Raw genomic sequence first — 15,033 nt, forward strand, 5'->3', positions numbered from 1 at the left:
TACATGAAGAAGGGGCACAGACGTAGCATAAGAAGGAGAGACACCAACGAATGTTGGAAACCTCATCATCATGTGATGTCACCAGATTCTATGTGACATGCATAGCATTCCAAGCCACGTCATTACACTTCTTCCCCTCTTAAAACTAAACCATAAAATTAACAAAAACAGCCTAAGGGAAATACAAGAAGAAACTAAACAAACTTAATACATATCATAACACTCCTACAGAACACAGTGATTTTTTTTTTATAGCGAATGTATCAATACATGACAATCTTGAAATTTTGTAGGCTTATAACTAGCTCTCACACTTCTCTTATCACCTTTTCCTTTTCCAGTAGAGCTATCTTCAATGGGTTGATTAAAGTATTCTCTGTGTCTCCATACTGGGATCCAGAGCTAACCGTGTGATACTCCACAAAGTACCATCAAAAAGTTTTGCGGCATTCCTGCGTATGTCATGAATTTGTTGGGAATCCTTAAACTTAGACATACCTTTCCTAACTAACATGGGATTCTTCACCCTCACCCAATCTCCTACATGCAATTTCCCACTTCTATCTCTTATTCCACTCAGCCTTTTCTTTCCCAGAAAATGTGAATTGTTTTTTGCAGTTCGCAAAAATTTATTTCAAATTACACCCATCATGAAACAACTTAATCATCCAAAAAGGGCAGAGTTCAGTTGGTGTAATTCTACCCCTCATAAGTTCAAATGGGCTTTTGCCTGTGTCCACGTGTGGTGTAGTGCTATAGGACCAAACAAGATAGCTTGATCCACTGACACATTGCTCTTATATGCAATCTGGATACAATCCACTACAACACGGTTAAATCGTTCTACCATTCCATTGCTTTGTAGATGATACAATGGAGTTCTAATGTGTTTAATGCCACATTTGCCTAAAAATTGAAGCACTTCTGTTGAAACAAATTGAACCCCATTATCAGTTAAAATTTGTTCCGGAAAAACTTCACGGATGAAAACTTTTTTTTAAACAATTGATAATACTCTGGATAGTTGGAAACTTTACAGATTCCACCTCAACCCACCTCAAAAGATGGTCAACAATCACTACAAAATACCTCATGTCAGATGGTAAAACATGATATGGACCCAAAAAATCTAAACCAATTTTCTGCCAAGCCCTATCTGGAATCAGTACTACTCTCCGTGACCTGACCAAAGCTTTGTCACTCGTAGAGCATCTTGTACAGTTTCTGACATATTCTTCGATCCCATTTTAGGCCACCAGAAATCAGTTCTCAATTTTCTTTTAGTAATGGTCGCACCCAAATGACCAGAATGAGCCTTGGCAATTAAATCTGTTCTAAAACACTCAGGCGGAATAAGCTTATTGCTCCTAACCAATTTATCTCCTTCAATGGACAACTCATCAGACACTTTCCAATAAGGTTGAAGCTCAGGTAACAGATTCTTCTCTTTGGGCCAACCAGACTTTACCAAATGCATCACTTCCACTAACAACTTATCCTTCTGTACTGACTCAATCCACGCATTCTCACCCAAATTTTTGTCATACTGAGTGATACAGGCTACAAAACATTCCTCAATTTCTGTTTCCCATTCTAGTTCATCATCCTCTTTAATGGGCAACCGAGAAAGACAGTCTGCCCTACAATTCTTACCCCCAGGAATGTACTCAGAGAAGTTAAATTCTAAGAGCTTAGCTGACAATCTAGCTATACGAGCTGTAGAACGTTTAATTTTCCTTCCTGACAATATTTCAACTAAAGGTCGATGATCAGTTTTTAAAACAAAATGCCTGCCCCAAAGATATTGTTTAAATTTCTCTACACTCCATACGCAAGCCAAAAGTTCTTTCTCAATCACTGAATATTTACGTTCTAACAGACGCAAGGTTCTCAAAGTAAACCAAATAATGCTTTCATGTCCATTGCTTGATATTTGTGTTAAAACCGCACCCAATTCACAAGCATCCACTGTCACAACTGTTCCTTAGTTTCAGAGAAGGGCTGCAAAACAGGAGCATTAATAATATCATGTTTAACTTATTCAAACACTATATTGCAGTCAGACGACCAGTAAAAAGTCGATTTTTTCTTAAGCACAGATTGAAAACACTCAAAGGTCCTAGCAAACTTTTTTTTTTAAATTTGGCATAGAACTCACACAACCGCAAAAAAGATAAGTTTTTCTTTGGTCTCAGGAGCAGGAGCTTCTAGAACACTTTTGACTAATCATGGTTTTGGCTTAACCAAACGTGTCGGAGATACTCAATTTCTTGAATGTGCACTTTTCCTTTCTTAAAGTGACTCCCCTAGCTTCCAGTGTTCCTAACAGACCTTCTAAAATGTTATCCTGTGCTAATTCCGTATCCGAAAAAAACAAAATATCATCCTGGAAAACCACTACATTACGATTGTCAATAAACATGTCAGACATCAATCTCTGGAAAACTAAGGCAGCAGAGGCTAAAACAAAGGGGAGCCTGTAAAACTGAAAAATCCCACCTGGAGTTATAAATGCTGTCAGATGCCTGGAATTGACATCCAATTCTACTTGATGATATGCTGACTTCAAATCCAGTTTTGTGAACCAACTAGCCGACCCAACTTTTGTGATGAGATCATCAATCCTTGGTAAAGGAAAACTGTCCACCCAAATCATCTCATTAAGATTTCTTGAATCTACGCACACTCTTTTTAGCCAAAACAATGGGAGACAACCACAACGTCGCTTCCACCTACTCAATTATTCCTTGGTCACACATTTTTTTTTAGTAATTTGGATAAATCTGTTCTTACACTGAAAGGAACATTCCTCAATTTAGGTTTAACAGCCACAGCACCCTGTTTCAATTTTATCGTATGCATGAAATTAGTTATTTTTCCTAACTTGTCCTGGAATAATCTATTAAATTTCTGTTGCCAAACTCTTGCAGGGTCTGAAATTGTTTTAACACAATTTGAATTGTCATTTTCAATAGACACAGGTTGTTCCCGTCCTGGTTTAATCACTAACTTGAATTCAGCTTGATGAATCAAGCCTAAAACATGAATCCCCTTTTTGGCCACATATACTTTTCCCTTGTATGGTTTCATTAAAAATTGACAAGGAAGCCCAAAAATAGCCAATTAAGTCAATTTTGCTCCCCTCAAAAGCAACTGTAGAAGCATCAGGAGATAAAAGAGATTTTGACACCCAAAACTCAAACGTTTCGTGAGACACAACTGTAATACGAGCTCCTGTGTCTACTAAAAGTTTAACAACAATCCCCTCTATTGATACATCAACATCAGGATCCATGACTAGTCTGTTATTCGATGTTGGAATATCGTTAACGACTAATACAAGTTTATTATCATCATGTTGCACATTTTCTGTATCCTCACTTATCACACAACGAACATTATTCTTGCGTGCACTTCTGCAAACTCTTGAAAAATGCCCAATCTTGTTACAATTCCTAAATTGTTGGTTAATTGCAAGACAGTTCCTGAAAGAAGATACATGAGCTGAAGAACCACATCTAAAACATATAGTCTTTTGATTGTTTTTAAATGAAGAAGTGTTTCTAGAAGTTGAAGAATTATCCTGTTTTCTCTCATTACAGGAATACTTTTTGTTATCAGTACTCTGCACACTTGACACTGCACCCGAAATGGTTGTATTGGATAAAGAACATTCAATACTTTTCGCTATATCAATAGCTTTGTCCAGCGAAGGATCTTTACACGTACGTAATTTCTCTTGAATTATTTTGGAATAACATCTTGCCACTAATTAATCTCTGATAAATTGAGAAGTAAAATTCTCAAATTCACATTTAGCAGCTAACACCTTTAATGCTGTGATAAATGTGCCAATAATTTCATTGGGATTTTCAGATCTAGTAAAAAACTTATACCTATGTACAACAATATTCTTAGTTTTGGTAAAATGTTTGTCCAATTGTGCAACCGCCATGTCAAATTCATCCAACTCTTCTTCATCACCCATTTCGTAAGCTGGTAAATGATCAAAGATATTCTGACCTTCCAGCCCCAAATAATAGTACATTAGACTTTTTTTCCTTTCTGTTCTGAATTTGTGTTCATCAATAGCCCCAAAGTAGGCTTTAAAAGAACATAGCCAGAGCTTCCATTCCAAAGGGGAATCTACAGGATCTTGCAAAAAAGGTGCAGGAGGAACCACATTCTGCATTGTAAAACATATGTTAAAAAATGACAAAAAATATATATACATTATATAGAGAACTGTTTTTTTATTTTTAGAACACTTCTTGAAAGTAAATAAAACATTTAAAAATAAAATTAGTAAAAAAATATATATAATTCTGAAAAAATGTCTTCTTCCCCAAAGTAAGATGGCCGAATTGAATAGAACCACAAAAAAAACAGTCCTTCCACTATGCCACTGAACTGCAGGGAACAAAACCAAAAAAGTTGTAGTCCTTCTTTTGTGTACCTGAAACCAACAGGAAATGCCGAACACAGAAGAGAAAAAAACAGAAAAAAGGTGTGAACAGAGAGACTCCTGAAGATCCTGTGAGTCTCTTTTATATACTTGACAGCTTTTGACAGACGCTTAAATACGCGGTGTTACTCGCGCAGCATGCACGAGAAAACCGCGTTATGGACACACTACAGGCGCGCGTGCAGAAAACGTTACCGCGCGCGCTTTAGTTACTCTACACACACTGCCTTACACGCGCTGCGAAAGACGTTACTGCACGCGCTTTAGGTGTTTTACAAACACCCACAACTGCCCAAAAACAACCCGCTGGCAAGAAAAATATCTCTGTGCCCCCCTCGGAGGAAAGATACACTCACAGCAGGTTGTTGGCAGTTGTCGAAGTGCGTCGGAAACGTTCCTTGAACAAAATAGTGAAAACAGCTTTGTTATCCCACCGCCGTCTTCATCCTCAGCGCCACTTTATAATGACAAGTCACAAGATCCTTTTCATAAGGATTTCTTTAGTTGAAGACAAGATGAAATACACGAAGAAGGGGCACAGAGCACAAACGTAGCATAAGACGGAGAGACACCAACAAATGTCGGAAACCTCATCATCATGCGATGTCACCAGATTCTATGTGACATGCACATCATTCCAAGCCACGTCATTACACTGCTACAATACTACAGCTAAATACATTTACACCTAACAATGGTCTTTAGGCTTGAAATAGCAGAACCCTTTTCTGATAAGAAAGGGGAATATACATTCCATCAGCTACAGCGTTCTAGTTTAACTGACTATATCCTGGAGATGGTTGGATAAAAGGATGCGACTTGGCTGACATGGAAGCAGTACCAAGGAAGGATAGTGATCATAATCTATTGAGTTTAACATTGGCTTGATAAATACCCCTGTGACCCTAGACCTCAGGTTACGTCATACGAATAATCAGTACAGGCTTAATTGGAGCATGGTGGTGGAGTCGGAAGGCACTCTGATCAAGCTGCTAGAGGCCATAGCAGCCGGTCTAGATGTGTTAGTGTTTGATAAAGTACCCAAGGATTGTGTGGGCCCTCTGGAGATTTGATGTGCAATTCATAATTCCCTGATTGTTTCTCTCAGGGATCTGCTCACTAAAGAGTCCAAGTGTGTTCAGTACACCAACGAAGAGGCCACATGGTTTTCTAAATCCCGGAGGGATGCTCCAAGTGCCCTGCTGGGGGTATTAAAACAGGGTCGAGAAGGACAATTGGGCAGCCAGGTTGTCTTATAAACCCACTGTTAGAAAGGGAAAAAAAGATTGGGAACGGGGCAAGTGGGCCACAATGTTGGATGCCATTCAAAGTTGCGGGTGTCAACGGAGACCAGCTTGATAACATTGCGGCAGATGCCTGGGTCTAACTCTTCTCCCAATTGTATTCAGTTGCTCTCACTAGTGAGCTAGAAGTGGATCCTAGAGCAGCAGCAGTGCAGGGCTCGAATGGGGCTGTGCAATATGTTCAAGGGTCTGGGGTGAGCGCTAAAACTTCCCTTCAGGTTGGTTCTGAAGGATATCAATCTCTGGCAATATCTAGCAGGGCGGGGCATCACATGAAGGGTAATATCACTGCTAATAAGATGCCCATTGTGACTTATGTTGAACTAGTATCACAGCAGGCCCGTCGTGTAACCAGCAGGGAGATATCTAATGCCTTAGATTCGATTACCCCTAATAAGGCCCCTGAACTGGATAAAGTGGCCGGTGGTTTTTGAAGCTGTTTAAGGATTTACGGTGCCTTTATTTTGTTTTGTTCTTTAATACCCTGTTATCTACTGCACCCAAACCCCCTTCTTGGACTGGGGCAGAGATCATCCCTGTATTTAAGACGTGCTGCTGCTCTCTACCTACCAACTACAGGCCAATCAGTCTTATCAATAGTGTGCAAAAACTGTTTTGCTGTGTAATTTTGAATAGGTAGAAAGAGTGGATGGACGATCGGGATGTTTTAACACCCTGCAACCTGGGTTTAGAGGGGGCGTAGGCACAATTGACCAGGTATTCCATCTCCAGATGTTGTGGAAGTATGTGTCTCTGAGGGGTAGTAGATTATATGTAGTCTTTGTTGATCTCCTATCTGCTTTTGTCCTTGTCCCCAGACCGTCTCTCTAGGGGGAAAGGGTGTAATGAGGGAGATGGGCATTCCTGCCTACCTCTTAAAAGTCATATTATTGCCTTACACACTGAGAACAGGTAAGATGTGGGCCACATTGAGAGCTCACCGACCCCATCTCTGTTGACAGGGGAGTGAGACAAGGAAGTGTGTTGGTCCTCACTCTTTTCCTTCTTTACATCAATGATCTAGTGTCCCAGCTGGCGGAAAGTGAGGGTTATGACCCTGCGCTCGCTTGCGCAAAGGTCCCTGCCCTGCCCTGCCGGGCTGCTCTCCAAACCTCCTATGGGCATTCAAAAGCTCTTTGATTGCTTTGCGGTTTTCAGCGAGCAGCGAGGATTGGAGGTTAACCTTGGCAAGACCAAATATATGGTGTTTAATCCTCATGCCTCAACCTCTCATCCTAATTCCTCTTACAATGGCAAAAGGGTTGATTGTATAGGCAGATTTGACTATCTGGGTGGGATCCTTTCTGAAAAATTTGATTGGTCAACCCACGTTCTGAAACACAAGCTCAAGTTTTGCCTTGAAACAAATAAGTGATGTGGTTAGTTTAAAACCCTTGTTGTACTGGTGGAGGTTGTCATCATCTCTGGAGCTTGCTTCTTTTCGGAGTGTCCTACAAGAGGTGTTGTTTGCCTGGTGCCAGCAAGATCTCATGGTTAAGTGGGGTTAAAGAGACTACGGCAGACTGGGGGGAGAAATGTAAGGATGTCTCCAGTAGAACCTGCAACAGTCTCTTAGCAAGAGCTTAAAGAGGCATATGGCAGCATAGTGATTATTTAACCTTAAGTTCTGGCAGTAATGGTCGTCTTACAGCTTCCTTCATAGAATTTAAAGATGTCAATCAACTGGAAGTATTTATGGATGAGATCGAACCACCGGCTGCGAAAACTCTTTATATTGAATTCTGCATGGGTTACCTTGCTTATTATCCGTTTAGAGCTTCCTGGAAGCAAGAAGTATCTGCCTATACTAGATACTGCCCCTTCTATTCAAACATGGTTGAATCTGTGGAACATGTTATTTTCTGTTGTTCCACCTATTAGAGTCCTAGGAAGAAGTGGATTTTGCTCCTATGTCGTAATTTAGGAATGTGCTTTAGGAATTTTAGGCCTGCCCTCAGAATATTAAGAAGTGATACCAGGCAGTCGGCTGTTTTTGCTCTTTCTAGCTATTTGTTCACCATGTGGCGTATCAGACAGAGGAAAGTGTCTCTTAATATCAGGGGTGAACCCCCTCGTCTTTGATTCTGTTTTTGTTTATCTTATTTTATTTTATCTTATCTTGTTTTTAATCTTGTATATTTAATGTGTCTTATTCGTTTTATATAAGTCTTATTGTGTCTTCAAACTGGTTCCATGTATTTATTAAATCTGAATATGAATTGCCATTATTATTGTTGGTCTTTTTGTTGGCTGTTTATTTAGTCTTTTATGGCTATTTGGCCGAAATAAAGAATTTGATTGGGGTATTCGACTCAGCCCTCTATTCGGCTGTAAGTTAGTTAAAACCAGTAGCCTGGAGGTAGTTGTCAATCATATGCTGAATTGTCCTGCAATCTTCATTATGAAGGTGGGAATAAAACTGAAGAAAGGCTGCTAAGATATTTGAACGGCCTGTGACGATCTTCCCTGTCTCATCTCTTATATCCAAAACCAATTTTTTTATTACTATTTTTTTTTTAAATGCTAAGAGGTGACCCATCTCCTCACTATTATAGAAACAGTACGAACGGTTCAACTGATACTTTAAACATGCCCTATCCCAAATGTTTTTCTTTAATTACCTACGCAGGGCGGGCAACTGACCAAATATATTAAAAATACACATCTGAACAATTTTGATGTCTATCTGAAAGAAATACGTTTCTCCTATGGCTGCGCTTCAGCAAACCATTCTTCTTACCCTAGCCAATAGTGTAACTCAGAGTCTAGCCACGAACAAAGGCCTTTAGAGCAACCTACCTGTTTGTTAACCTAGTGGACCCTCTGTTGGTATTAAAACGTTTTCTTAAATGGGGTCCAGCAGTAACTTACAATAAAAAGTCCCATGACATAGGAGTGTAGCATTACTGAATTTGCTTTCTTTACAAATGATGACTATGTATTGCGATCCTACAGAATCCAGTTTATTTTAATGGTCAGAGAGGGAATAATACACAAAAAAAAAAAATAACAGCTATGCAAGAAGATGTTCTATGTGGTATTAAGTTGAAAGAAAAACCGTGTTCCCTTCCCCGGCATGCCCACCAAACAGCAGTTAGGGACTTTATCAAGGTTTCAAAGCTGCCCAGGACTTTCATATGCGTCACTGACTTGATTCATTAGATGTTGCTGAATCCACCACCCCTGGATGTATAGTCAGGTCAAAGGCACCGCATGTGAGAACTGGGTCCTGCCATACACGGAAGTCACCAAGGAGGATATTTCATATTATTGGATCATCCTTATTTGGAATGAAAATTACAGACTGGCAGTTGTGAACTGTCATTCCCTATATGAACAATCAGCCATCTCCCAGACCTTTCAAGCTGGACCTGATGGGTGACCCACGTTTTTCCTTGGATAGCAGTACCATCCCTCTCTTTGGGACATCAATCCCAATTGCTGGAGGGTATGGTGACCAAGGCTATTCAATTTAGGATATTCACTGATAGTGAGGTGAGTCTCTTAAACACAGAGAAGATGGAGTTCCAGAGTACTTAATTGGTCTTTAACATATCAGATCTTATCAGCAGAACGAATACTATTGATCCTCCGAGTACATGTTCATACGTGTTATGACTATTAAAAGTACTATTCATAAGTTTCCCTATGTATGGCATCAAGATGTAACTTGGTTGAAACTTCTTCCTTTTCTTTTTGCCCATTATGCTCCTCCACTCTCACCCACTTTGCTTGATTTTGCTACTCCAGGAGTGCCCTATAGCCCTTCGGGTCCTTCTGCAAAAAAAACACCCACCTAATCCCTCACCCTCTGCACACCCCAGTTCAATTCTGCTTTCTCTGGGGAACATCAGTGTAAACTCCTTCAAAACTAGCCATTGTGTTGAGCTGCAGCAGAATGATGGAAAAGAAACCCACTACAAGAGTATGCTACGATAACAACAATAATATGCCCAAACAGGTATCCCAAGTTCAATTACTTACAAATCAAGAACAAGCAGACTGAAGAAAAACCAAACCGAGCAAAAAAGACACAATGCACCAATGAAACCCGGTTATGCTTACAATACCACAGATAAAAAAGGTAGGCATAGTAAAAAAAGACTATTTCCAAGTATCAACACATAGATGCCAAGGCACAGATAATAATTTGAAGAATTATTTAGTTCCCTCCAATGTTTCAGGAAGTCCTGTGCTTTTCCTGGATCCTTGCAGGAGTTTGACTCCTTAAACATGTCTTCAAATTAGCAGGAAAGATGAAATTGTCTTATGTAGATCCCATTCTGAGTTCTACCGTCTCATAGCAGAAGTCGGACCTGACAAAAAACTCTACTTGACAGGCTTTAATAGGTTTGCAAGGACGAACCAGCTGAAATATAGGTTGCCTGAAAAATAAATTACCCATAAAAATCAAGATGGCAGGGGGGGCAGTGGGATGCCTTACCCTTACTTGGCTTTGAGAAGGGGAATCTATGAGCCCGCTGTATCTGGCAGTCCACATCCTACTCACTAAGTTGAGGGAAAGAGTGTTTGAATATATGAATAATATGAATTCTAGGATCATCCCCCACGTTCCCTTCCAGAATCCTCTACACATGGAGATTGTTTCACCTCCTGCTATTTTCAATGTCTTCCATTTTTTTATGCATGTCACAATTTGCTTTCGAGTTGCACAACGTGACTTTTAATAGCTTGTGTCAACTCCATAGGGCTAGTGGACTGGCACTCTATATTGTTCAGGTGGCCATGTGGTACATCCATGTTTTTAGTCATCTTCCGTAATACCACCAGCATTTTTAAATGGGAAGTTTTTAGAACCAATTAATACTTTTTATACTCCTCCCTGAGAAGTTGAAGCTGGTTATAAACTGAAGACAGGGAGGGAGAATCTATTGCTCTTTGCTTTTCTTCTCAAAACAGACTGCATAGGCTTGACCACACAATCAGGATTTAATGACCACTCAATACCAAGATTATTCCCTCTTTTGGCCAAACCTGGTCGAGATATCCACTGAACGTGACTGACCGGGACTCATTTCTGGGGGTTAGCGCAACCCCCTCAGGGTCCCATGATTGATCATTTTCACTGATCCCACCATTGGCCCCTATCTTATCCAGGCAGTAACCGTGACATGCGCCATCTTTATGGAGCACCTGGAACAAGTTCTCTGCCAAGTTGCTTCAGTATCGCTCTCCAGATCTTGCTTGGGTCTGAGTCTGAAGTGACAAGACTACTGGCCTTAGAGAAGTCTGATGACGAGAAAAGGTATCCTTGATTCTCATAAGACTCAATTTCTCTAATAGCGTAGGCTCCCCAAGGCGTGTCACGCCCTCCGTCTGAGTCTCACGCTGGGATGTAAGTTTACCTATACAATCTTCCTCACATCAGTCAATGGGAGCAACCTGCCATTATAATTCCCTGTTACAATTATATTGAAATGAAGTCCAGAAGGAACAAGAGAGGAAGTAATAGGAGCATGTCAGCCCAAGCTCTAGCGGCAAAATAATTCTACCATAGTAGAATAACTGGGGGTCTGCAGGGATCGTTATTAGAAATTGCAGCTAAGAAGTCTGCGTCATCGCCAACTTGAAGTGCCTTCACTGCCGATAACAGCACCTCTCCCATTGATCCTGCTCCGGGGCTGCCTCCTGCAATGATGCTCTCCTTGCTAGGAGGAATTTCTCCAACATGACCATCTCAAGAAGCATTGGGCATCTTGGAAAGTCTAGTAGCCTCGCTGTGCTTCTCGTGCTCTTTATCCATTATTTGCTCTGTTTTGTGCTACTTTGCAGGTATGGGCATATTTAGGGCGTTTTAGTAATTCTGGCTGATGCAGCCATTGAGGACGAGGCCACTGTGGGATCTGGGCCAGACATCTCACCAGCAGTCCACAGTGCCTGAAGTCCCCACAAATGCTTGTGACCGCTACCAAATGCAATGACCCCTGTGGCCTCTCCATCACACTTTTGCCAGAATCCAGGCTGGAACAAGAGCAAACAGCAAAGCAGAGAGCACTACTGGACAATGCACACCGAGCAGGCCAGCCAAATAAGTGAAGTGACCAGGAACAAAAAAAAAAAAAAAAGTCACCTACACTTTAATCTGCTGGGTCTCAGTACCATATCTAGCCCTTTATCAGAGAGCCCCATTGGTGATTCAGGCAGGCAGTAACTGGTGTCTTCATTTAACACCTTTGGAGCAAGTACAAGCCATGTCAGTCCAGCGCTGCCATGCCACCAGCACCAAGCCACAGAACAAATGTGGCGTTTCATGTTTCTTTGTTTGGTATTACAAACATGTCATACCTAATAGGTCATGCCTATTCACATTACTATTTATTAAGGCCCAGTAGTGTAAATATTTTTAAAGCATTATTGTAGGTTCTTATTCTGTTACTGCCCAACTCTGTTCTTCATGATTAGGTCCATACTGTTGTTACCAGATGTCTCCTTATACAGCTTTTTTTTCTTTTTTTATTATCAATAAAGGAACGGTAATGACATTGAAGGAAAGGTACTAGTGCTGAAGGGCCAAACTGCATAAACAAAATAAATGGCTCATTTAGGATTTTGGGAGACTAACTTACCTTAGCAGACAACTCATGCAGAATGTCTGCAGACATGCAGTACTAGCATAGTGCACATTTTAATTTCATCGTCTCTAATTCAATACAAACTGTCAAACAAGGCAATGCATATTATAACATCCATACTTTTACCTGCTAACCGTACTAACACGTTTATTTGTGTCCAACAGTTAATTTGTTCTTACATTAGAAACAATGCACATCCGCGCAAATGCAGAGCCAAATCTGCAACTTTCAGCAACAGGCACTCTCCACAGATCATTGCTAGTCACAACAGAGAGAAAGCATTTGGGCAGCCAACAGTGTCAAGAAAACTGCATGCTGCTGACATCACAACTAAAACTCCTCCCCGAGACAACAAGAAGTTTGAAACAAAAATTCCAGGCAAGTACAGGGGGCAGAATGAAGTAAGAATGTACTAACGCCTTGTGTTTCAACATCACAGGTACAAAGATGGTGTGACACCTTACATTTCAACGGCATAGGTACAATTTCAATATTGACAAAAGGTTCCCCTCTTAGAAATGAACTAGTGCGATCTTAAAAGCTAATGGTACTACATCAGATTGTACTTAATCATTGTCTTGTTCAAAGTGAACATTTTTCCCAACAACAAAGCAGCTGTAAATGTTTTAGAATGCACAACGATGAAGCCACCTGCTTCAAAATGAGTTTGCCTACAGCAGTTGGTTAACATCACTTCAAAAGAATAAGCATCTTTTATTATCAGAAGGTAAACTCCCGGACTGAAGGCTGAAAAGAGTCAGCTAGGTTGTAAAAGCAGTACTAATTCTCACACTATGCCATGTACTTACATTTTGTCTTGGCCGGCTCCAACCCTTAAGGTCAGCCTGGGGATAACCGGCGAAGGAGCAGGCACAACTGGTTCCACTTTGATCTGTTTAAAGAAGCACACAGGACACACATTATGCTTCCCCAATAATGATAATGAAAACATATTTCAATGCTTTAAAGTATTTTGAACAATAACATGCCACAACACAAGGCATCGCAATCTGCTGATACAGGTGGGCTTCTTCGCAGACGTGAGCATTATGGACTTTTCACCAAGCTGTTTACAACGTTTACAAAATCCTCACTTGTCCGTCAATACTTCTAGGGAAAACTGTTAAACTGTCACAGCAAAACAACAGAATATATTCCGTTTAGCAAAAAAAGTTAAGAAAATATTTATGTTTGGAGGAATACAGGGACTGTTAAGTAAGGCTGATCATTTTTAAGGCTGCATCATTTTATTTAGTCATCTACATCATTATTTGCCGAGACATGAGGGATCGCAGTTAATAAATGAATATCTACTTAAGTAGTGTTTTCCATGGACAAAAATCTTTGCCTATGCCCTTCAGCGGCTGAATGAGAACATTGAAAACAAGCATTGGCAAAGCCAATAGTTCTCGCCTATGCAAGAGCTATTGGCTTTGCCAATGTGTTTTAGCAATGTTATACACCAGAGTGGCTGCTGTTCTGCAGGGCTAAAAGTTACTGGTAGAGTAGAGTGACATGGAGTGTCGTAGAGTGGAATGGCAAAGAGTGGAATAGAGTGCTGTGCAGTGGCAGAGTGCGGTTTATTGGACTAGCATAGTGTGGAGTGGCATAGTGTGGAGCTGTGTAGAGTGGCATACACAGGAGTGGCATAGAGTAGACTGGTGCAAAGTGCATTGGAGTAGAGTACTGTAGAGTATAGTGGCATAGAGTGCAGTGACACTGAATGCAGTGGCATTGAGTGAAGTGGCATTGAATTCAGCGGCGTGCAGTTCCGTAGAAAGCAGTGGCGCAGTGCAGGTCGGCACGGTTGAGTGGCGCAGAGTTGACTGGTGCAAAGTGCACTGGAGTAGTGATGCAGAGCTGAGTGGCACCGGGTGTAGAGTGGCAGAGTGCAGTAGTGTAGAGTGGTGCAGGGTAGAGTAGCTTAGAGTGGTGCAGTGGCAGAGAGTAGCGTAGCACAGAGTGGAGGTGTGCTGAGTGGTGTGGTGTAGAGTTGAGTGGCAGAGTGCAGTGTTAAGAGAAGAGTGTTGGAGTGAAGTGGTGTAGTAGAGTAGATTGGCGCAGAGAGCAGAGTAGAGTGCAGTGGCATAGAGTAGTTGTGTAGAGGCGTGGAGTGGCATTGTGTAGAGTGACGTGGAGTGGCATGGAGTGGATTGTCAAGGAGTGGAGTGGCACAGAGTTGAGTAGACTAGCGCAGAATGCAGTGGGGTAGAGTACATTGTTTCAGAGTAGAGTGAAGTGATGTGTTGCAGAGTAGAGTGCAGTTTCATAGAGTAGTGGAGAGTAATGGCATTAAGTGGTGTAGAGTGCATTGGAATAGAGTGCAGCGGTGCAAAGTAGATTAGAGTGGAGCACAGTGGATTTGCACAGAGTGCAGAGACACAGAGTTGAGTGCTACAGAGTAAGGTGAATTGAAGCGGATTGTATTGACAGAGTGCAGCAGCGTAGAGTACAATGTTGCAGAGTGGGGTAGAGTGGAGTTGAGCAGATTGGTGTGACCTAGACTGGAGTGCTGTAGTGGGAGTGGCAAAGAGTGCAGTGCTATAAAGTAGAGAGGTGAAGAGTGCACTGGCATAGAGTAGAGTGGTACAGGTTAGAGTAGAGAGGCGCAGCGTGCAATGGCATAGAGTACAGTGGCAGAGTGTAGTGGCGCAGGGTGCAGTGACCTGGA

General features: G+C 41.3%; 1 protein-coding gene across 3 annotated transcripts in view; it reads right to left on the reverse strand.

Annotated features, from left to right (window-relative positions):
- The window catches only part of TAF3 (TATA-box binding protein associated factor 3), a 473,792-nt gene that overhangs the window by 134,195 nt on the left and 324,564 nt on the right, over positions 1–15,033 (reverse strand). For all 3 annotated transcript variants that reach the window (XM_069229258.1, XM_069229257.1, XM_069229259.1), the window contains one exon: positions 13,172–13,254. In XM_069229258.1, coding sequence (XP_069085359.1) covers positions 13,172–13,254 — 83 coding nt within the window. The remainder of the gene's footprint in view (positions 1–13,171; positions 13,255–15,033) is intronic.

This window comes from Pleurodeles waltl, chromosome 4_1 (assembly GCF_031143425.1).
Source record: "Pleurodeles waltl isolate 20211129_DDA chromosome 4_1, aPleWal1.hap1.20221129, whole genome shotgun sequence".
Classification (NCBI taxonomy): domain Eukaryota; kingdom Metazoa; phylum Chordata; class Amphibia; order Caudata; family Salamandridae; genus Pleurodeles; species Pleurodeles waltl.